This window comes from Peromyscus maniculatus, chromosome 1 (genome assembly GCF_049852395.1).
Source record: "Peromyscus maniculatus bairdii isolate BWxNUB_F1_BW_parent chromosome 1, HU_Pman_BW_mat_3.1, whole genome shotgun sequence".
NCBI classification, from domain to species: domain Eukaryota; kingdom Metazoa; phylum Chordata; class Mammalia; order Rodentia; family Cricetidae; genus Peromyscus; species Peromyscus maniculatus.
This window is the reverse complement of record NC_134852.1, coordinates 161,471,814-161,493,860: the sequence shown is the minus strand read 5'-3', so window position 1 is coordinate 161,493,860 and position 22,047 is coordinate 161,471,814. Positions and strand designations below refer to the sequence as shown.

Genomic DNA, 22,047 nt, shown 5'->3' with positions numbered 1-22,047 from the left:
ATAGCATGGAGGTTCCTAGGACGACTGTGGCTTATAATAAATTTCGGTTTTACTCAATTATTGAAAAAAAAATAGCCAAATGAATGGAAACACATGAACTATGAACCAAAGGCTGAGGGGCCCCCAGCTGGATCAGGTCCTCTAAATAGGTAAGACAGTTGATTGGCCTGATCAGTTTGGGAGTCAACTAGGCAGTGGGACCGAGTCCTGTGCTCATTGCATGAGTTGGCTGTTTGAAACCTGGAGCTTATGCAGGGACACTTGGCTCAGTCTGGGAGGAGGGGACTGGACCTGCCTGGACTGAGTCTACCAGGTTGATCGCAGTCCTCGGGGGAGTCTTTGCCCTGGAGAAGGTGGGAATGGGGGGTGGGTTGGGGGTAAGGGGAGGGGGTGGGAGAACAGGGGAACCCGTGGCTGATATGTAGAACTGAATGGTATTGTAAAATAAAATAAAAGGAAAAGAAAAAAACATGACAACTGAGGCCAGATGGTGGTAGTGCACACCTCTGATCCCAGTCCTCAGGAGGCAGAAGCAGGCAAATCTCTGTGAGTTCAAGGCCAGTCTGGTCTACAGAGATGGTTTCAGGACAGCCAAGGCTACACAGAGAAACCATGTAGGGGGGGTGGGGAGGAGCCGGGGACAAGACACAAAAATGTTAGAATTCCCACAGAGCTACAGCTGGTTTGACTCTAGAGTGTTAGCCTTTTCTGATTGCTACCTTTTGTCTCTGGGTGCCTTCTATGTGAATCTTGTCTGAGAGTTTCCAAAGGTGCAAAGCCTATGCCAATTTGATTGAGGATCAATCTGGAAAACTGTGATATTCCTTAACTGAGGGTTTGCGTTTGGCATTGTCCCTTTGGGGAGCTCAGATGAGAGATGCTGGGGTACAAATACTAACTTGCTAAAAGTGTAAATTGGAGAACAAAAGGACTCTTTGCTAAGCTACAGTGGACCAGTCTGTAGAGACGGATCCCCCCTGCAGCTGGGAAAGGCTAGAATCATCTGGGGTACCTCTGTGTCTTGATTCCGTGGACACGAGTGAACCTGAACCCACAACCAATATACAACAAAAAACAACTAACAAAAAATGACAACTGGTATGTGTGATATGTGTAGGCCAGAGGTTAACTAACTTTACATGTTCTTTGGGAACCATCCTTTCACTTATTTATTTGGTTGGTTGGTTGGTTGATTGGTTGGTTGGTTTTTCGAGACAGGGTTTCTCTGTGTAGTTTTGGTGCCTGTCCTGGATCTCACTCTGTAGACCAGACTGGCCTCAAACTCACAGAGATCCGCCTGGCTCTGAGTGCTGGGATTAAAGGTGTGCACCACCACCGCCCGGCCATCCTTCTTTTCTTTTTTTAAACTGGTCTGGGCTAGAATTTACCAAGTAGGCTTGGCAAGCTGGCCAGAGCCTTGACTGTCTGCACCCCCACCCCCTAAATGCCTGCCTGCTATACCACCACCACTCAGCTGATTTCACAAGGGGCTGTGGATCAAACTCAGGTCCTTATACTTAGAGAGGCAGAGCAATTTTCTGACTACTCTACCACCTAAGACCCCCTTGGTGGGTTGTTCTATAAAGTCCTGGCATCTACTAAGCTAAAGAAGCTTCATGCTTGCTCGGTTTGCTAGAATTAAGCAGCTTACTCAGATTAAAATGGAAGGCCACTATCTTCTGGAGTATTTCAGTTTACAACTATAATTCAGACACCTAATTGTTATCTATGGTTTATCTTTTTATTGTTTCTCCTTTTATCAAAACCTGTCACAGTTGGGAACCCAGAGAAAGTAAAAAAAAAAAAAAAAAATTCCCACAAATATTTCTCCTGGTTCCTGAGTCCTCCCTCAACCCCCTTCCCAGGGCTTGAAGCCGTCCCTGGATACACATGATCATCTGCTCCCACCCTCAGCCTTCTTCCCAGCAATAAATACAGGTGACCGTGATTCAGTGAAACCACAACTCATTTCTCTATCTTGAGTGTCCCAAGGGGACCAGAGGGGGCAAAAGAAGTTTAATGACCATCCCCTCTTAATTGTATGGAAGCTTCTCCCGCAAGGGACGGGAGAAATGCAGCAGCTCTGGAAAGAAACAGGGAAGAAAAGGTTGAGATGAGAAGGAAGAGGATATTCTCCAGCAACCTGAATCTTGATCCATTCGTCCCGCACCAGGTAAGGGATGGTCCCAGTGTATCAGTGGAACGGAGAAAGGTGAGGACTGGGAGGGCAGATCCAGGGAGGGAGGAATGGAAAGGGTGGGCAGTTGGGAAAGAAGAGAACAAGGAAGAAAAAAGGAACCCTAGCATTCACTGTCCTCATCTTCTTCCAAGGCATCCACAGAAGAGGCATGAATAGATAAGGTCTGAGGAAAAGTCAGGGACCTTACGGAAGGTGAAGAGAAAGACAAGGCCCCTCGAGTCTTCACAAATCAGTGTGCTCCAGTTATAGCAACAGGATACTTGGAATGAGGGGAGGGGCTTGGAAACACACAGAAGCAAAGACTAGTTCACATGTGGAATTCAGGGCCCTAGGACAGCCCTGTCACCCTGCCCAGATGTTGGCAGAATCTGAGTCTTGGGATTAGAAAGGTGAACTCTAAGTAGGGTCAAACTCCAAAAAGAAAAGGTAACTCAATACCACCACACCCCTCCTCCCAACTCAGAACAAGATCCTTGGGTTATCGAAGATGAATACTCCAGTCAGATGCCACATTGATGCCAGGTTTGCGCAGTATCAACACAGAGGTCTCAGGGTCATGTTGGAAGGACAGGCGACTTTCATGGGATCCTGTGGAAGGAAGGCAAGCACCACAGTCAGCAATGGGCTACTTCCCCACAGCAAGGTTCCAACCCTGTCGACCCTGTTCCTGCTGCCCTCCCCCCATCCCAAGGCCAGACCCATCACTAACCTTTGGTCTGGAGCACCACAGCTGCTGGTTTCCCAGCCCCCATTATGACCACTCGCTCAATCCAGACAGGTGTCTCAAGGTGGCCTTTGGGGTCTGCTGAACTGGAGGCAATAAAAGCAAATGCCCATCGGAGAAGTTGTCAGCAAGATTGTTCAAAGCAAAGTCAAAAGATGAGAAAAGCAGAGTGAACCCGAGCACCCCTGAAGCCCAGCCCATGTGGAGGGGACTCCCATTACCTAGAGACAAGTGTGTTGCCAGAGAATGAGAATCGACGAAGCAAGAACTCATGGCGAGTATGATAGTTAAATGTGTGTCCATCATCTAGGAAGAGCTCTCCTTGGGCTGTACTCTGAGCAAAAAGAGAGATGAGAAATTAAGCCAAGAGGGAGTGAAGGACACATCCCAGGGGACTGAGTTCTAGAACACAGGCAGACAGTTGAAGTAGCTCACCCACTGGAGACTCACCTGGGGACTGAGAGCAACAAAGAGAGTGATAGGATCATCTTTCATACAGTCTGAAGAACGCCGTATGCGCATCCATCGAGGCACTATTGTCCCACCACGTTGGAACACAGGGATCTAAGGCAAAAGGACTACAGTGAGGCACTACTTTAGGCCTTTCAGCATCTTTTGTTCTTGCTCTTTTGGGCACCCAAGGTTACTTGGACTTCAAATTACACACAGGGATGGCAGCTAGACAGGAATACTCACACTGCTCAAAGTTACCGGCAGGTACAGGGTCTGGGGACTGTGATACTTCTGATAGCTTTGAATGTCATACCACACCTGTGGATGATAAGATATTGGATCACTTAAAGCACAGGGGTTCCATCCTGTTTGCTTCTTTGTCTACAGCATTCTGTAACTTACCTCTCCTTGGCCAGGCAGATAGACTTGCACACCGTGGGCCCCAGCATCTGATACAGGGTGAACCAGGAGTGCATCCCCTAAAACATATAGGAATTAACATGGAACTGAGGGCATGAGCTGCCAGTCTAGAGAGCATTAAAGCATCATTGTTACAAGTCCAGCCACAGTTACTCCAACCTTCTTAGACCTTCACACATACATATCGCACAAGTTCTTTTTACGGGGAGGGTTTCTCTGTGTAGCCTTGGCTTGGCTGTCATAGAACTCACTCTGTAGACCAGGCTGGCCTTGAACTCAGAAACTCACCTACCTCTGCCTCTGGAGTGCTGAAATTAAACATGCACCGCTACCACGACCACCACCCAGTCACAAATTCTTCTTAAGCCTAAACCCAGCCCACTACCAACTGTCTTCCCATTTCTTACCAAGCAGGAACTGATCCTCTATACTGAAAGTAGTCACATCCTGAGGATACTGTACCCAGAGGGGCCTAGGAAGGAAGCAAGACAGGAGAGGAAGACATTATCTTCTCAGACAGAGGTCAAAGACAATCCTCCAAGAACTAGCAATAAGAACCACACCGGGAGGCTGGGCAGTGCTGGCAGCACTCAGGAGGGAAAAACAGGTGGATCTCTGAGTTCATGGCCAGCCTGGTCTACAGAGCAAGTTCTGGGACAGCCAAGACTACACCGGGAAACTCGGTCTCAAAAAAACAAAAACAAAAACAAAACAAAAACCCACAAAACAACAAAGAATCAAACTCGGGAGAACCCCAGGAGCTTCCAGCCAGCTGGCAGCTGCAGCCACACAACTCCACCTGTCTTCCTGTCTCACTCCCTAACTCCACTCTTCTCCAGTCGTTCTCTACCTGTCAGTGGTCTCCTCAAACACTTCAGTGACACCAAGCTGGCCAGGCCCTCTAGGATCAGAGAAGTGTCTTCTCCATTCACAATGCCAATCTCTCCTGCCAGTTTCTTCCCAAGGCCCACTGAATTTTTTTATTTCTGGTTTGTTTTACTTCAGAATTTTGGCACCTGCAGTGTCCTTTCCATGGAATGTTCTTCCTTGGGATGACAAACATCTGTCTCACTCATTGTACACGCTCATCTTTCCATGGCCGCTTTCTCAAGAAGGCCTTTGGTGACCAGCTAACCTATCACCCCACTTTACTTACTTTGTCAACCACGTCACTGCTGGCGTTTTCTCCCGACACTCACTTCCCACCATTCTCTTATACCCGTCAGTCTCCCTGACTCTTTAAGACAGGGTCTTGCTATGCAGCACGAGCTGGTGTTAAACTCCCCTTCTTCCTGCCTTAGTTTCCTACACCACAAGACCAGGCTTTGCTTTTTTTCCCCCAAGATAGGGTTTCTCTGTGTAGCTTTGGAGCCTATCCTGGATCTCACTCTGTAGACCAGGCTGGCCTTGGACTCACAGAAATCCACCTGCCTCTGCCTAACAAAACACCACCGCCCCTCCCCCCTTTTCCAATTACAACTTTTTTTGTTTTTGTTTTTGTTTTTGTTTTTGTTTTTCGCGCCTTTCCTGGAACTCACTTGGTAGCCCAGGCTGGCCTCGAACTCACAGAGATCCGCCTAGCTCTGCCTCCCGAGTGCTAGGATTAAAGGCGTGGGCCACCACCGCCCGGCTCCAATTACAACTTTTGATGGGATGGAGGGTCCCATGCCATGCATGTGGTGATCAGAGAACAGCTTACAACATGTAGGAGTCAGTTTTCTCCTTCTATCATATTCTGGCTACTGAATTCCATTCCCTATATTTGATGGCAAGTGCTTTTACCCACTGTGCCATTTCATTAGCCTATTAACCTGTTTCTTTTCTTTTCTTTTTTTGGTGGTACTGGGGACTGACTGAAAGCATGGCCTTGTGCATACCAGGCAAGTACTCTACCACTAAATTACATCCTCAAACCTCCCTTCCACATTTCATATTCAAAGCAGATTTTTGAAACAAGGCCCTGGAAAGGGAAAGAAAGAGGTGCAGACACAAAAACCAGATTTCATTAGCTCATAGCCACTTTACCTGACTCTACACAGACCCCACTGACTAATTTACCTCATGACAGGAAGCCCTTCTTGGTGAGCTTGATAGAAGAGGGTATACCAGAAGGGGAGCAAAGAGTATCGCTGGAACAAGGCATCTCGGATGGCATCTTGGTATTGAGATGTTAATAGCCATGGCTCTCGCCGCCCAGTGTCCAAGTGGGCATGAGCCCGAAAAAATGGCTGGTAGGCACCCATTTGGTACCAGCGCACAAGCAGCTCTGGTTCTGGGTTCTTGAAGAAGCCACCCACATCCGCTGGGAAAGGAGAAGGAGCAGGTTGCAAAAGGGCAAATACTATAAATATTCTAGTTCTTTGCTCATGCCCAAGTCCTGTGATTTTATGCCAATCAAACCTCCAAATTTCTCCTCCTCTTACCACCACAGAAGGAAAGTCCCACCAGTGCCAGGCTGAGACACATAGGGATAGAAATCTTCAAATGATCCCATTCTGCAGTGTTATCCCCTGTCCAAACAGCTCCTGGGGAAAAAGTGAAGAGGGAAGGAGCTTGACAAAGAGAAAGGGACTCAGCCTTAGACAGGTGTCCTCGGACAGCAGCCAGGATGCTCTGAAGATATTAAACACTACTCCTTTTTCTGGTTCTAGGGTACTCTCCCTCCAGCCCTGTCAGAACTCTTAAATGAGGGTTAGACATCCCATTCACTCTCTGGTTCCCCTCAGAGTACACAGCTGGAGGATGTAATATACAGCTTTCCAGAGATACCATGGCTCCTCTGGTCTGGCCTTTGTATTTCTTGTGTTACAGCTCTATTTTTGCTTATTGTTTCCTTGAGACAGAGTCATACCAAGTAGCTCCAAGGGGCCTGGACTATCTAGGGAGCCCTACAACTAAAGCACTCCTGAGTCAACACTCTTCAGGGCTGGGGTTACAAGCCTTCACTCCCATGCACAGCTGCCACAACTCTCTTCTCCAAGTCTTACCAAAGCGCTGGGAACCTGCGAAGAAAGCCCTACTCAGGACAAAGGGACGTTCTATGCCACCAGAGCGCTGTATTAGCCCATCAGCAGTCGCCATGTGCTGGGTAGAAAGGGGGGAGAGGGGGAGGGAGAGAGAGAGAGAATGGTGAACAACGGCCACCTGGCATCTGGTGAAAACTACAAAGTCCTCATGCTTAAGCGCTTTCTCCCTTTGCCTCCCAACTTTCCTCTCAGTCCCTTACCACATATAAGCCATAGATGTTATGGATGTCCCGGTGCTCCCAGCCACCATAATGCACGGCATCCTTCAGCATGGTGACCTCAGGACCATTGAACACAGATGGTTCATTCATGTCATTCCACACGTAAAGGTTAGGAGCTGAACCCTGAGAACACAGGCACCAAGTATGTTTAGAAAAGGAGAGGAAAAAGACGAACACTGTTAGACAGAAAGCTTCCAGAAATCTAGAACCATGCATTTTTCAGAATCCTCCAAGATCTTCAAGTCCCCATGAAATGTATAGGCCCAACAAAAGCTATGGTATCAAGCACAGAGGCTCAGTCATGGAGAAAAGGTAGAAAAGACAGAAGGCACAGGGACTGTCTTTCCTACCTCATAACTGTCAAAGCTGAACATGTTAGCCCACCAGGCCCTCATTTTTGGATTAGTGAAGTCAGGATAACTAGCTGAGCCTGAAAGAAGAAACAGCAACTGTCAATCCCCAAAGAGGCAAAAAAAAAACAAACCCCCAAACGAAACAATTCTACCTCCTTGGCCTCCCAACAGTCTCCTCTTCAATTCTTGGCCTGCTTACCTGGCCAGCACCAGCCCTCATAATCAGAGCCATCTCGGGTCTTAACATACAGATCATGGTTTCGAATTTCTTCGTGAACTCTGTAGCCAGAATCTACCTTGATGTGGGGGTCCACAATGGCCACCAGCTAGGGGCAAAGAATAGAAGTAGAAATGGTTGGGACTCGCATGTTTCAGTCTTACTGTGAGAAGACCAAACATAGCTGCAGGCCACCCTTACCTTCCTTCTCTTGGAAGCCAAGTGCTCAAGCATATTAAGGGGCTGAGGAAAGCGGGTAGGGTCCCAAGTGAAGTATCGCTTGCCATCAGCATGTTCAATGTCCAACCATATGACATCACAGGGCATGTTGTGATCATCAAAACCCTGATCCACTTCTAAAACATCAGCCTCATCCCGGTAGTTCCAGCGGCTCTGGTGGTAGCCGAGGGAGAAGAGAGGGGGGAATGCCTGGGTCCCTGCAGGTTCATCAAAGGATGGTTTGTTTGTTTGTTTGTTTTTTAGTTTTTCGAGACAGGGTTTCTCTGTATAACAGAGTCCTGGCTGTCCTGGAACTTGCTTTGTAGGCCATGCTGGCCTCAAACTCAGAGATCCTCCTGCCTCTGCCTCCTGAATGCTGGGATTAAATGCATGCGCCACCATGCCTGGTTCTTCAAAGGATGGTTACAGGGGCTAAGGAAGTGGGTCGAGGATTAAGAGCACTTGCCGCTCTTCCAAAAGACCCAAGTTTGGGCTCAGAGCACCAACATCAAGAAGCTCACAATCACCTCTAACTTCAGCTCACAAACACACATGGCATGCATGCACACACATACACAAAGAGAGGAGGAAGAAAAGGATAGAGTCACAAAGGGGATATCAAACCTGATTATAAAGTAGAGGGAGACTAACAGGAAGGTAGGGTAGGAAAACAGGCTGAGAGAGAATTTCTGAAAATGCACAAACCTAACTTCTCAAAAACAGAAAAAGGAGGCTCCTGGCTGGCCGAGTGGAAGCATCACCTACCTGTGAGACTAGCATACTGCCGGAAGACATCAAAAACTGAAGGCCCAAGCATCAGGAAAACATCAATAATGCCACTCTCTGACATCCAACGAATGTCTGTCTGTGGAGTCTCCCCAGATCCCTGCAGGTAATCCAGCATCTTCCCAAACAGGGTCTATGGAGGAGAAAAAGCAAAGTCAACCTTTGATTGCCAACTTGAAACAAAAGCAGCTATTTTCTCTTGAGCGCTCATACAGCTGGCTCCTAACTCTTTCTGTGTGGTCAGCGTAAATGATCGTCTCTTCTGGGGGCTTTCAGGGACCACTCTCTCTGAAGCAGCACCATCCCTTCCACCACAGACTGCCTTGCTGTTGCCATTTACCACGCCTGAAGTCCTCGCCTTATAACCCACTGATACCCGTTGTCTTCCCTGAGATCGGGGACCTTTTCCATCTCAGTGAGCAACGTAACCCCTACACCCAGAGTGTCCCTACAGAATGGACAGTGAATCTTCTCGGGCTGAGAGGGCAATGACTTCACTCACCATGAGTACTATCTGGCAATGACTAAGGACATCTCCCAAATAAGCTGGGCCACTAGCATTTTCACACTCACATTCCAGCATCCCTGTCTTAAGACCTGGCAGACTTTGACCACATCTCTGCCCATACTATGCTCTTACCTTCCCAGCAGTGTTGGAGGATATATCAACCCATGTCTCAGCAGCATTATGCCAGAAGATGCCCAAGTCTCGATGAGGGTTGTGTGCCAGGAGCACAGGTACAGACCCATAGAGAGCCATAGGGTTGTTCAGCTCATACTGGAACACATCCAAGTTGTACAGGCGGTATGGCTCACCACCCCTGGTGGTAGACAGACAGACTTAGACTAATGACTGGCCAGGCTGTGACATATGCAAATTCCACCCCACAGACATAGTTGAAAGAAGAACAGACTTGTTCCTTAAAAGAACTTTATAATCCAGGAAGGTAACCCAGATACAGGAAGGGAGTAATGCTTGTCTAGAATATGCAACTGAATGAATGAGCAAATTCCCAAGCCCTGGCTGCCTCCTTTTCAACCATCCCAGTGTTACTACTGGACTCACTCAGTGACCTTCAGTCTCAGGCTGTCTGCATGCTCGGGGATCCCGTACACATGTTCCATTCCTGGCAGAGAGAAGTCCAAACCTACAGATGTAGGTCCTGGAAGAAAAGCAAAGGCTGATTTACAGAGCTTCTGCTTGGCAAGATGTCCCTGAGCCCTTACCCAGGGCTTTCCCGGCCCCTCACCATAAGGCTTGCTGTCAGTATGAGTTTTGAATGTCTCCTCCCAGGCTCCTGGCTCATCTTTCTCAGCCTTCTCCTGGGTCTCCTCTGGCTGTTTAAAAAAAAAAAAAAATGTGGACTGATAGCCAATCATGCACCAGTAGTCTTTTCCCACTCTCGTGTTCTAAATCTCATCCTTCAGGACAGGACTAGGCTCCATGTTCTTGTGGGCCTTTACTCAGCAGCCTCCCAGTCAGTCGCCCTCCACTCCACTCCACCCACCCACCACTTCAACTTGCCTTGTCACCATCCCCAGGTGTTGCCTCAGGCTGGGCTCCATTGCCTTCAGCTGGGTCTTTTGATTCTTGCCTGGAAGGTAGGAGAGCTGTCTGCTCCAATCCAGAGCGGGCAGGGATGAGGGGCTAATGGAAGGAGGGGTGAGGGAATAGAGAGCCAAGGGTCCAAAGGAATGAAAGCACTGGAGGAAGGGACTGAATGTTAAAGCTTGGGAAGGGACCCCAGTGAGCAGAATGGGGAAAGAACTGGCAGGAAAACGTGAAGCAGATGCCAGCAGGAAGTGCCTCCTATACACAGGCCCACATCAGCAGCCTCTGCTGGTATCTACAAGAGACAGGCAGGGTGGTTCAGCCTAGGTTCTAAATGCCTGTCCTGGCTCTGCTGCCGTCACAGAAAAAATCTAACCTTTCCTCATTAGGCTTTACACAAAGGCAAGTTGGTCAAACCATAAAAAAGCCTCTCCAGATACACTCTGGGACTCCAAAAGGTTTTGCCAAAGAGAGCTTTTCAAGGTGGCACACGCCTTTAATCCCAGAACTCAGGAGCTACAGCAAGTGGATCTGGGAGTTCGAGGCCAGCCTGATCTAAAGTGAGTTCCAGGACAACCAGGGCTACACAGAGAAACCCTGTCTCAAAACAAACAAAAAAATGAACAACAACAATAAATGCTTTTCAAGGGCAGCTGGCAAACAGTTCTCTCCAGGATCTCAAATGTATTCCGAGTTAGAACCTGGAACCCCAGCAAAACAGAAAACCCCACCCCCCCTGGCAAAGCAATAAGCTTCCCGCATTCCTTAAGGACTTCCAGCACTCATCTTCCTCCCAGCCGGGGAGACAGCAAACAAGAGCCCAAAGACCAAGAGTGGGGAAAGAGCAGATGGTGAAGGGAAGGGGAGGGAAGGGTCTGGGACAACTTCCCCAGAGGGCCAGAGTGAGGGGCGGGTAAGGAAGAGGAACAGATACAGTACCAGTGCCGTGGATTTACCTAGAGAAAAGGTTCTTGATCTTATCCCACATGCTACCGAGCGTGAGACTAACTTTATCCGAGAAACTGGGGCAGGAGGAGATGAGTAGGGAAGGGGAAGGAGGCACAAAACCAACACAAAAACAGAAACATAAAAGTGAGTTTCAGTAGACAAACTTCTGGAGATGGGGGAAAAGAAACCAAAAATAAATAAATAAATGAATAAATAAATAAGCAAGCAAATAAATAAATAGGAAGAAAATAAACTAGGGGAATGTGATGATGTGAGAAGGGAAAGAAAGAGCAGATCCAGGCAAACCTCCCAGAGGAGGTGCCCAGTGTACAGCTCAGGGACAAAAATAACTGCCTCCTGATATGTACAGGAAAAGAGAAAACTGCAACCCAGGTCTGGTTTTTACCTCTCTGACAGATGGTGTCTCCCACCCTCTTGCCCCTATTTGGCCGTCCTGCTCCCAATCTCTTCCCAAGATTACAAAACCAGACCCTGTAACATTTCTAGGCACTACCACAAGTTCCCTGAGTCCCCACCCTGTACTCACGGGACCCTGGGGGCCCTCTGGTGCTCAAAAGCCATAAGTCCTCTGGCATTGACACTGAGCAGAAGGCTGCGATCCTCTAGCAGGTCAAGACGGAATGGCCGTGCTGTCAAAATGATTTTGTAGGGTCCCTCAGCCACCGTTAGCTCTACACTGTTGTCATCATGGCCAGAAACTGAAAGCCTGGAAAAGAGATCAAAGGGGATAGATGACTAGGCAAAAGGCTAAGAGGCTTGCTACAGGCATCAAGTTCAGGGAGAAACAAACTCATTAGAGCCTTTTTCTCTTTGAACATTTTTGGGGATTGGCAAGATGAACCAGCAGGAGAAGATGCATGCTACCAAGCCTGATGCCCTGAGATCAGGTTCCAAAGACCTACACGACAGAGAGAACCAATCTCCCAGCTTGTCCTCTGGCCATTACACGCATGCTCCAGTGCATACCCATCCACACACACACATGCAGATATACACACAACCATAATAAAATCTTTTTTTTTGTATGTTTCCATTTATACTGTGGGGACAGGTTAGCATGCGCCACTGTGAGCATGTAGAGACCAAAGTAAGACATTCTGGAGTCTGTTCTCTACTTCTTTCATGTTGAATCCAGAAGATTCAGCTTGGGTCCTTAGGCTAGGCCACAAGTGTCTTTACCTACTGAGCCATCCCACTGGGCCCAAAATAAGTAAACCTTAAGACTGGGTATGGTGGCACATATCTGTAACCCAGCACTTGGAAGGTAGAGATAAGACTGCCTCAAGTCTAAAGCCACCTTGGTCTAAAGCATGTTCCATGTCAACCAGAGCACAGTAAGATCCTTTCAAAGAAATTTTAGTAAAGACTAAAGAGACAGGTTAAGTAAAATGCTTGCAAAAAAAAACAAAACAAAACAAAAAAAAACAACTAACTTCAATCCTCAGAACCTAAGTAAAAAAGCTGGACATGGTAGGGCATGCTTGGAATCTCCCTGTTAGAAAAGGAGAGACAGGTGATCCTTTTTAGGTTAGCTAGCCAGCCTAAGTTACTAGTTAAATCCTAAGCCAATGTGAAACTTTATCCCAAAAACAATTTAAAAGGGGAAAAAATTTAAAAAGGGGACATCTGGTTGGTGAAGGCGCACACCTTTAATCCCAGTGCTCGGAAGGCAGAGGCAGGTGGATCTCTGAGTTCTAGGCCAGCCTGGTCTACAGAGCAAGTTTCAGGATATCCAGGGCTACACAAAGAAACCCTGTCTCCAAAAATAAAGAGGGAACACTATCTGAAGAACAACACCGAAGTTTGTCCTCTCCCCATTGCATGCATGCTCCATGTGCATCTACACACACACACACACACACACACACACACTGGAGCTAGAAGAAGGGCTCATCAGTTAGTGCATACTGACTGCTTTTGCAGAGGACTCATACTGACTGTTCAATTCCCAGCACCCATGTCAGACAGCTCACAAGCTCATCTGACTCCAGCTCCAGGAATCCTCTGGCCTGCAAGGGCACATACACTGACATGCACATACCCACACATAGACATATATAAATACAATAAATAAGTAAATATTTAGGGACCTAGTAGAAGAGGCACACACATCTGCTCAGTAGGCCATGGGGACATTGGGATCAGGGAAGAGGATTTAAAATAAAAAATATATTAGTATACATTAAGTGTAGAAAGGGGCTCCATTATGACATTTCCATACAGACATATGCATTCTTTGTCAGTGGTAGTGGTGAACTCTTTTAATTCCAGCAGAATGAATCAAGTTAGTTAATTAATTAATTAATTAGGGGACAGAGCTCTGAATTTGAAGCCAGCCTGGTTTATGTAGTGGGTGCCAGGACAGCCAGAGCTACATAGTGAGACCTTGCCTCAAAACAAACAAACAAACAAACAAACAAACAAAATAAAACCTTAGACGAAAACTTAAAAAATATTTGTCTCCAAGTGGTAAACAAAACTTTTTTTTCTTGTCCTTCTTGGTTCATGTTTATGTCTTTGTCTGTTTAGTTTATAAGAAAGGGTTTCACGTTATAGCCTAGGCTGGCCTCTAATATTTATGTTAACGAGATTCTCCTGCCTCAGCTTCTCGAGTAGTCAGGATTATAGATGCCAACCACCAGGCCTGGAAGAAACAGTTGTTGTTTTTGTAATGCTAGGGACTGAACCAGGGCCTCGTGCATACTCCACAAGAGCTCTCCCCGAGCCACATCCACAGCCCAAGAGAGATTATTTAAACAAAGCAGTATGTGCTAACACCACAAGGAAGAACACTGACTGACACAGTAACCTGAACACTAACACTAAAAATGTGTATTTATCAAAAGATACCTTCAGGGTCATCAAGAACATTCAAAATCTGAGAAACTGTCTCAGTCCAGAGGAATCTATAGAAATATGACAACTGAATGCTGAATGGTATCTTGGCTTCAGAGCAGAAAAAGCATACTAGGTAAAACCTAACGAAATCTAAATAAACATAAACTGGGGTTAATAGTGCAGTGCTACCAATTCACTCAGGAAGACAAATAACAGCTAAAAGCTCCCCAGCCCAAGTATTTTGATTTGCTTTTCTGGAATAACTTAAGCACAGGGCCTAGCAAAGCACTCTATAATCAAGTCACATCCTTAATCTCAAACTGTTTCCTTTCAGTAAATTAAAAGGTTACAACCTGGGAAAAGGTACTCACAAGATATAAATGGTAAAGACTCAAGATTAACAAATTCTCTAAGCCAATAAGGACAAACCACAAAAAAGATGAATGGGTATAGCTATCAGCTATTATCTCACAGAATAGTAAACCCAAAGGCAACATATAAATAGAGCCTGAGGAAAGAGCTCAGTTGGCAAAGTACTTGTCTCACAACCTTGAAGAGCAGAGTCTAATCCCCAGAATCCACATATAAATGCAGTGTGGTGGCTTCAGATTATAATCCCAATACCAGAGAAGCAGAGACAAGTGGATGCCTGGGGATCGCTGGCCAGCCAGCCTAGCCTAATTAGTGAGTTCCAGGCCAATGAGAGATAAATTCTGTTCCAGAGGTTGTTCTCTGGACACACATCCACTTGTACACACACTCACATAAAAGAAAACCAAACATACAAAGATATTCTGTCTCATTAATTAACTGGGAAAGAGCAAGGTATTGTGTGGTAGGTAGCTCATGCCTTACAAAACCAGTCCTCGAAAGACTGAGGCCACTAAGTAGGATTAAGTGAGTCCAAAGCTAAGTATGATCTACAAACTGCATTCCAGGCAAACCTGAGTTACAGAATGAGATCCTGTCTCAATTAAAAGAGAAAGAGAGAGAGAGAGAAACAGATGCAGCAGAGACCTGTAATTTAAACATATGAATAAATATAAAGTAAATATTTGAGCAATTGTATTCTAACAACTGGGAAAAAAGAGGGGAGGGGAGCCTGGCAAACAAAGATGTGTGATCTGTGGCTTGCTTACTTCCTTTTAACACCAGGACTTAGTCTGAGAGGAAGAGAAACACCACCTGTTTGCTGAGTGAGCAGAAGAGTGAAAGAACTGAAACAAAGAAGGAAAAGAAGCTGGAGAGACCAGAGACGGGGAGGTGCTGGTCAACTATTTCTCTGATGCAACAAAGTTACCAAAGGCTCACCAGGAAGGATAAAGGGTACCCAGACAGATAGCCTTCTCAGGAAAAATTTACCGAGATGTGGGAGGATCAGCCACCAAAACATCTTGCACTCGGTATCGGGGCCGCCGAGGCTCTAGCTCATCGATCCTGATCCGAGTCATGTTCTTCTGAAGGCCCTGGAGCTCCAGCACAAGCAACGCCTGCACAACAGAAAACCCAAATTTGGAGAACAAAACAGACTGCGCCATGCAGACCGTCTGCAAACCCTCTGAACACAGAATCTGAGACGTCTGTTCTCAGCCTTTTGCCTACCACTCTGACTTAAAACTGAAATATATATATTTTTAGATTTATTTATTTTTATATGTATGAGTGGTTTGCCTGAATGTATATGCACCATGTGCGTGCCTGGTGCCCACAGAGGTCAGAAGAAGGCAATGGTCCCTGGAACTGCAGCTGTAGATATTTTGTAAGCCACCATGTGGGTACTGGAATTCAAATCTGGGTCCTTCTTAAGAGGAACAGTTGAAAGCCAGGACTAGTGGCACGCACTTTTAATCCCAGCACTTGGAAGGCAGAGACAGGTGGATCTCTGAGTTCAAGGCCAGATTGGTCTACAGAGTGAGTTCCAGGATAGCCAGGACTGTTACACAGAGAAACTCAGTCTCAAAAAACTAAGATAGGCCAGGAGGTGGTGGCACACGCCTTTAATCCCAGCACTCGGCAGATCTTTGTGAGTTCGAGGCCAGCCTGGTCTACCGAGCGAGATCCAGGAAAGGCGCAAAGCTACACAGAAAAAACCCTGTCTTGCAAAACCAAAAAAAAAAAAAAAAGTAATGTCCAGGACAGCCAGGGCTACATAATGAAACCCTGTCTCGAAAAACCAAAAACAAACAAACAAAAAAAAGGAATGAATTTTGGCTTGGGATTAGGACAATTTCCAACAATTTCTGAAGTATGGCTCTAGTCATACATCTGCCATTTTATACTAAGTAGTATTTATATGAAGTGGAATTCTCAACTCTGAAAAGCCCTGAAGATGCTCTGAATACCTCAGGACCATGTATTTCAGACATGACTAAGTCTTCATATAAAGACAAACAAGCACATCATCTCATTAGAATATAACTTTGCTTTCATCCTTAAGAAACTGTAATAGTGGCCAGGCGATGGTAGGACACACCTTTAATCCCAGCACTCCAGAGGCAGAGACAGGCCAATCTCTCTGAGTTTGAGGCCAGCCTGATCTACACAGTGAGTCTTGAAACCCTGTCTGGAAACATACACACACACACACACACACACACACATACACACACACACACACACACACACACACACAAAAAAAAAAAAAAAATGTGTGTGCCAAATAACTGTTGTAAAATAAATTTATGGCTTATTTAAATGTTTGACTTGCACACACACCCCACTCATACACAACACTCTCTCTCCCTTCTATAAAAATTTCTTACAAATGTAAAAAGTTTATGAAGCTTTGGCCTAAGGAACCAGAAATCAGATTTCTTCAAAATCAAAAGTCTCAGGGCCAGAGAGACGGCTCAGCTGTTAAGAGAGCTAGCTGAGCTACACAGAGAAACCCTGTCTCGAAAAACCAAAAAAAAAAAAAAAAAAAAAAAAAAAAAGAGAGCTAGCTGCTCTTCCAAAGGACTTGGGTTTGATCCCAGAGCGCACATGCTGGCTCACAATGATCAATTCTCCAGTCCCAGTAGATCTAACACACTCTTCTGGCCTCCATAGGACCTAGAGACACATTGTACACAGACATGAAGGCAAAACACTAATACACAGAAAAAAATAAAAAGTAAAATTCTCAAGATCAGCCTGACATAAAACATTGGTTACAAGTTTCAATTTCCCAAGTTCCCACCCATTTTCCCATCCCTACTACCTTATTTGTCTTGCCTGACCTTGGTGACTTCATGGATCAGATGGACTGTGAGAGCGTCAGGACCAAGCTGAAGTGTGTCCAGCAAGGCACGGTAAGGAGAAAGGCCTGGCCGAATGCTTCGCTGCCGTCTGCCAAGTGTAACAGTTGGGAAGTAAGGTTAGAGGGCATCTCAATATCCTTAGGTGCCTCTACTGATCATCTCCTTTCTTAGACTACCCACCTGCCACACATACTTCCCCACATACCCACTTTTCATTCACCTCTTCCAGAAACATACTTGCAAAAGGAACTTTCATCACAGGTCTTAAAGTTGCTTCTATCCACAGCAAGGGTAATCCCCAGACAGACCCCTAAACATGTCAGTACCAAACTTAACCAAGACCTATAGGAAAAAAAGACAAGGAGAGAACAGTTAACACCTCAGTCAGGAAGGGCCTCACCTTTTTGCCATAACCCTAAAAGACAGCTCATGAAAGGCAATCACACTAAATAGGGACAAACAGCAGAGTGGACGAAGGATGAAGTCAGTCCTGAGTCTGGCATGGTGGCACATGTCTTTAATACTAGCACTCAGAAGGCAGAGTGTAGATCTCTGTGATTTCGAGGTCAGCGTGGTCTACATAGCAAATCCCCGGCAGCCAGGACTATGTAATAAGATCCCATCTCAAAAGAACTTTTTTTTTTAAAGAAGAAGAAAAGTTGCTGGGCAGTGGTGGCCCATGCCTTTAATCCCAGGATTCTGGAGGCAGAGGCAAGAGAATCTCTAAGTTCGAGGCCAGCCTGGTCCACCGACCTAGTCCCTGGACAGCCAGGGATACACGGAGAAACCCTGTCTTGGAAAGAGAGAGACAGAGACAGAGACAGAATCGGACAGACAGAGAACGAGCAAGTCCTGAAGGGATGGCTCATTTACACCATCCCTTCAAAGGGCAGAGAGTAGACAAAGCACCTCTGGACTTCAAAGGCCCGAGTGCTAACTGTAGTTACATCAGCCTCTCAGAGGAAGCAGCAGCAACAGTCAATCCCAGAGGAAATGGTCATACCATGTGTGTACATCAGAGCAACAAAGCAAATGATACCTTTCGGGGTAAGGCATCAGATGGAGCTAGAGCTAGAACATCAAAAGCTATGCCCTCAGTTAGTCTGCTGGTCACAATTCCTAAGGTCCTAGCTTCCCTGGAACACTAGGCATCCACCTCCTTTGATGTTCAGTTCTGCATCTTCAAAACAGATAGCCATCACTATTTAAGGCTAAAAAGAGTAACAACTGAAAAACATACTGAGCCCTAACGAACCCAAAGGGCCTAGTTAACTGTGTATCCCGAGCTTTCAAATGACTGAAATTTTTAAAGAATCAGTACCTTACTATCACCTTCAAAGACTGATTTAATTGACCTAAAAGAGGGTCTGTTTAAGCTCTCTATGGCATTATATGCTTGTAGCCCACAGCTCCATGGGAGGCTAGGGCAGGGTTAGGATTTTTTTTTTCTTTTTTTTTTTTTGCATAGGAGACTAATCTGAGCAACAGAGTGAGAACTTATCTCAAAAATTATAATTCGATGGACAGTGGTGGCACACAACTTGAATCCCAGCACTCAGGAGGCAGAGGCAGGCAGACTTCTATGAGTTTAAGGCCAGCCTGGTCTACAAAGCAAGTTCCAAAGACAGGGCTGTTACACAGAGAAAACCCTGTCTTGAAAAGAAACAAACAAACAAAACATAACTCATAAATAAATATCCTCTAACTCTAATGAGTAACCAGGGCTCAAAACTACTTCTTTATGCCAGGCAGTGGTGGCACACCCCTTTTATCCTAGCACTCGGGAGGCAGAGCCAGGTGGATCTCTGTGAGTTCAAGGCCAGCCTGGTCTATAGAGTGAGATCCAGGATAGGCACCAAAGCTATACAGAGAAACCCTGTCTCGAGAAAAAAATAAAAAAAGAAAGAAAGAAAGAAAGTTAGTTTGGGGCTGGAGAGGCAGCTCTGTGGTTAAGAGATCTGGCTGCTCTTCTAGAGGACCTGAGTTTGACTCCCAGCACCTACAAGGCAGTTTAAAACCTTCAGAAATTTATTTTGGGAGATTCCCCAACACCCTCTTCTGGCATCAAGCACAGACACACAGGCAGGCAAAAAACAAAACAAAACAAAACAAAACAACCATACATAAAAAATGGCAATAAAATTTAAGTTAGCTTGAAGAATATATATTCACCAACTAAATGAATCCTATATAGGGACTCTCATATTTTAGTGTCCATTTATATGTAAGCCAGGCAGTGGTGGTGTACACCATTAGTCCCAGCACATGGTAGGCAGAGGCAGGAGGAGCTCTGTGAGTTCAAGGCCAGCCTGGTTTACAGAGCAAGTTCCAGGATTGCCAGGGCTACACAGAGAAACCCTTTCTATGAAAAAAGAAAAAAATAACTAGCCAAGTATGGTGGTATAGACCTGTAATCCCAATTTTTGGGAGGTAGAAGCAGGAAGACTTACGTCTGAGGGCTTGTCTGAGCTATGTAAAATCCTGTCTTGAAAATAAGACAAGAAACATTTGCTATGTTTATTAAACAAACACTACCAAACCTTGGACCAGAGATTTATTTTCTTTACTTTTTTTTAAGTGTTGAAGACTGAATCCAGGGTCTCACTCATGCCAGGCAAACATTCTGGTCTATCCCAACCTCTAACATCAGCCTTTTAAACAAGTTCTTTCAGTGACTATGATGTAAGCAATACAGGAACATACTTAGAAGTGTTCCATGGAGATGGTAGAGGGACTCATAAGATGGTTTGGCAGGTAAGGCATTTGCTGCCAAGTGTAATGACCTAAGCTTGATTATCCAAGTCCCACATGGTGGAAGGAGAGAACCAACTCATTACATACATGTGCATAGGCACACACACAGGCAAAATAAATGTAAAAAAAAAAAAAAAACTTAAGAAAGAGGGAAGCCAAGCACAGTGGTGCACATCACTTTTTTTTTTTTTTTAAATAATACATTTTATTTTACTTTTTTGCCTGCAAGTATGTCTGTATGCGGTAATCAGATCCCCTGGAACAGGAGTTACAGACAGCTGTGAGCTGTCATGTGGGTGCTGGGCATTGAACCGGCATTGAACTCAGGTCCTCTGGAAGAGCAGCCAGTGCTCTTAACCACTGAGCTATGGTTCCAGCCCCCAGTGATGCACATCTTTAATCCCAGCACCCGGGAGGCAGAGGGAGGCAAATCTTTTCAGAGTTCAAGGCCAGCCTGCTCTACATAGTGAGTTCCAGACCAGCCAAGGGTAGACTGGCAATACAGAAGACATGGTTCTTCTAAGCAATGAAACCAACACAGGGCCTACCATACTCAGTTTTCCAGCTTCCATACCTACTTGGAAGAAAGTTACCACAAAGCAAGGTGAATGCTTTGCATTCATCAAGCCCTGTTTGATCCCCAAAACCACCAAAAGAAAATTTTGAAAAGGATCAGTTAACAAAGGAAGCCCTCCAGAAACCGAAAATTTTGGAAGGCTGTCTGGGAGGCACCAGTAGTGAAAAAAGCCAGCTAGAAAAGTGAGGAAACACTAGGAATCGGTACACTAGGCTGAGCAGGAGTAAGTAACAGTGAAACAAGCAGAAGAAATGCTACTAGAAAAACCTAAGCACAAGGCATATATACAGCCCTGGTCCTGAGGAGTGGCTGCTACAGGAAACTGGGCGACTGTCCCTGTGCCCACCTGCCCCAAATAGCAGTAGTGAGCAGTTGGGCAGTTAAATACTCCCTGGAGCCCTATCTTCCGGTCTATAAAATAGGTTTGGGGAGATGTCCACAAGGACATGATTTCTAAAGGGTATTTCCAGCTCAGACTTGTTGGCTCTAGGAATTCAGGGATGCCTTAGGCGCCCCAAACAAGAGGTGTTCACGAGCTAAAAGTCAGGAATGAGCTTTAAAGTAAGTCCACTTGTTTATTGGAGAGCTAAGTTTATGATTCACCCTCTTTACACTGCTGACAGTGCACGCCTCTTCCCAACCCAGTACTACGTCCGTTAGGTGTACCGCGCTTTGCGGTGCTGATGTGTTCCTAAGCTTTTCTCGGTTCCAGGAAAACTCCAGAGCGCAGACCAAACCATTCGATTACATGTCGTGTTTGAGCAACATTATCCATGCAGACTGTGAACTTACTCCTGCCCCAGCCCGTGCCCACCAAACGAGCATTAAGGAAACTGGTCAGGGCTGGTGAGGAGAGCAAGAAAGTAATACAGGACGACCTGGCCACCGCAGTGCTTCCAGCCCGAAAGAGGAGCAGTGTGGCAACAGGCTGCTTCATCACAGGCTGGGATGCACTTCGTCCCTCCACCTGCCTCGACGGCCCTGGGCACTGCAGGAAGGCGGCGGAAGCATTGACCACCGCGAGCCGCCAAGGGAGAGGGGGCGGCTGGGAGCGGCCAAGGCGGAAAAGAGCACCCAGCTTCAGCCTTTCTAAGTCACCCGGCGAGATCCAGGAGCCCCACAGACAAGGGCCGCAGCGACTCGCGAATCTGCCGCTGGAGGCTGAAGCCTGAGGCCACCACCACGGGGACAAAGAGCCCTGCGAGGCCAGGAGTAGCGGGGTGACGGGAAGGCATAGAGAAAGGAGCAAATGGGGCTCGGGGGATCTAAGGGCGTCCGGGCGCGCCCCCGGGTTCCGGGCTCCTCACCGCCTCCTACGCGCCGCCACTGCCGCTACCGCCGCCATCTTGTACCGGGTTTGCTCCTTGACCCGAACCTACCCGCCCCTGCGCACGTTGGGCCACGTATCCTAATCCCCGCCCCTTCCGGCCTCTCGATTGGCCCGGCCAGAGCGCGGCCGGACGTCTATGCCATTGGCCGAGCGCGTTCTAAATTATGGA

General features: G+C 46.5%; 1 protein-coding gene across 6 annotated transcripts; it reads right to left on the bottom strand.

Annotated features, from left to right (window-relative positions):
• Positions 1-1,719: 1,719 nt before the first annotated feature.
• On the bottom strand, positions 1,720-21,983 carry Ganab (glucosidase II alpha subunit). 6 transcript variants are annotated; one of them, XR_013047177.1, is made up of 26 exons: positions 21,856-21,983; positions 17,455-17,559; positions 17,197-17,305; positions 15,341-15,468; positions 11,667-11,846; positions 11,128-11,193; positions 10,141-10,214; positions 9,870-9,953; positions 9,686-9,782; positions 9,260-9,440; positions 8,599-8,752; positions 7,816-8,051; positions 7,597-7,723; positions 7,395-7,474; positions 7,024-7,167; positions 6,785-6,881; positions 6,221-6,322; positions 5,856-6,099; positions 4,648-4,843; positions 4,205-4,269; positions 3,780-3,856; positions 3,621-3,695; positions 3,375-3,488; positions 3,146-3,258; positions 2,910-3,010; positions 1,720-2,788 (listed from the first exon to the last, which is right to left on the bottom strand). XR_013047177.1 is itself a non-coding variant. In XM_076559121.1 (25 exons), the coding sequence occupies exons 1-25, from the start codon at positions 21,891-21,893 to the stop codon at positions 2,679-2,681; spliced, it is 2,901 nt and encodes a 966-aa protein (XP_076415236.1). In that variant the 5' UTR covers positions 21,894-21,983; the 3' UTR covers positions 1,720-2,678. The 6 variants fall into 6 exon arrangements, 4 of the variants coding, with proteins under 4 accessions (XP_076415236.1, XP_006995256.1, XP_076415251.1 ...); XR_013047179.1 differs by having other exon boundaries at positions 9,870-9,957; positions 10,145-10,214; XM_076559121.1 differs by lacking the exon at positions 4,648-4,843.
• Between the last annotated feature and the right edge of the window lie 64 nt (positions 21,984-22,047).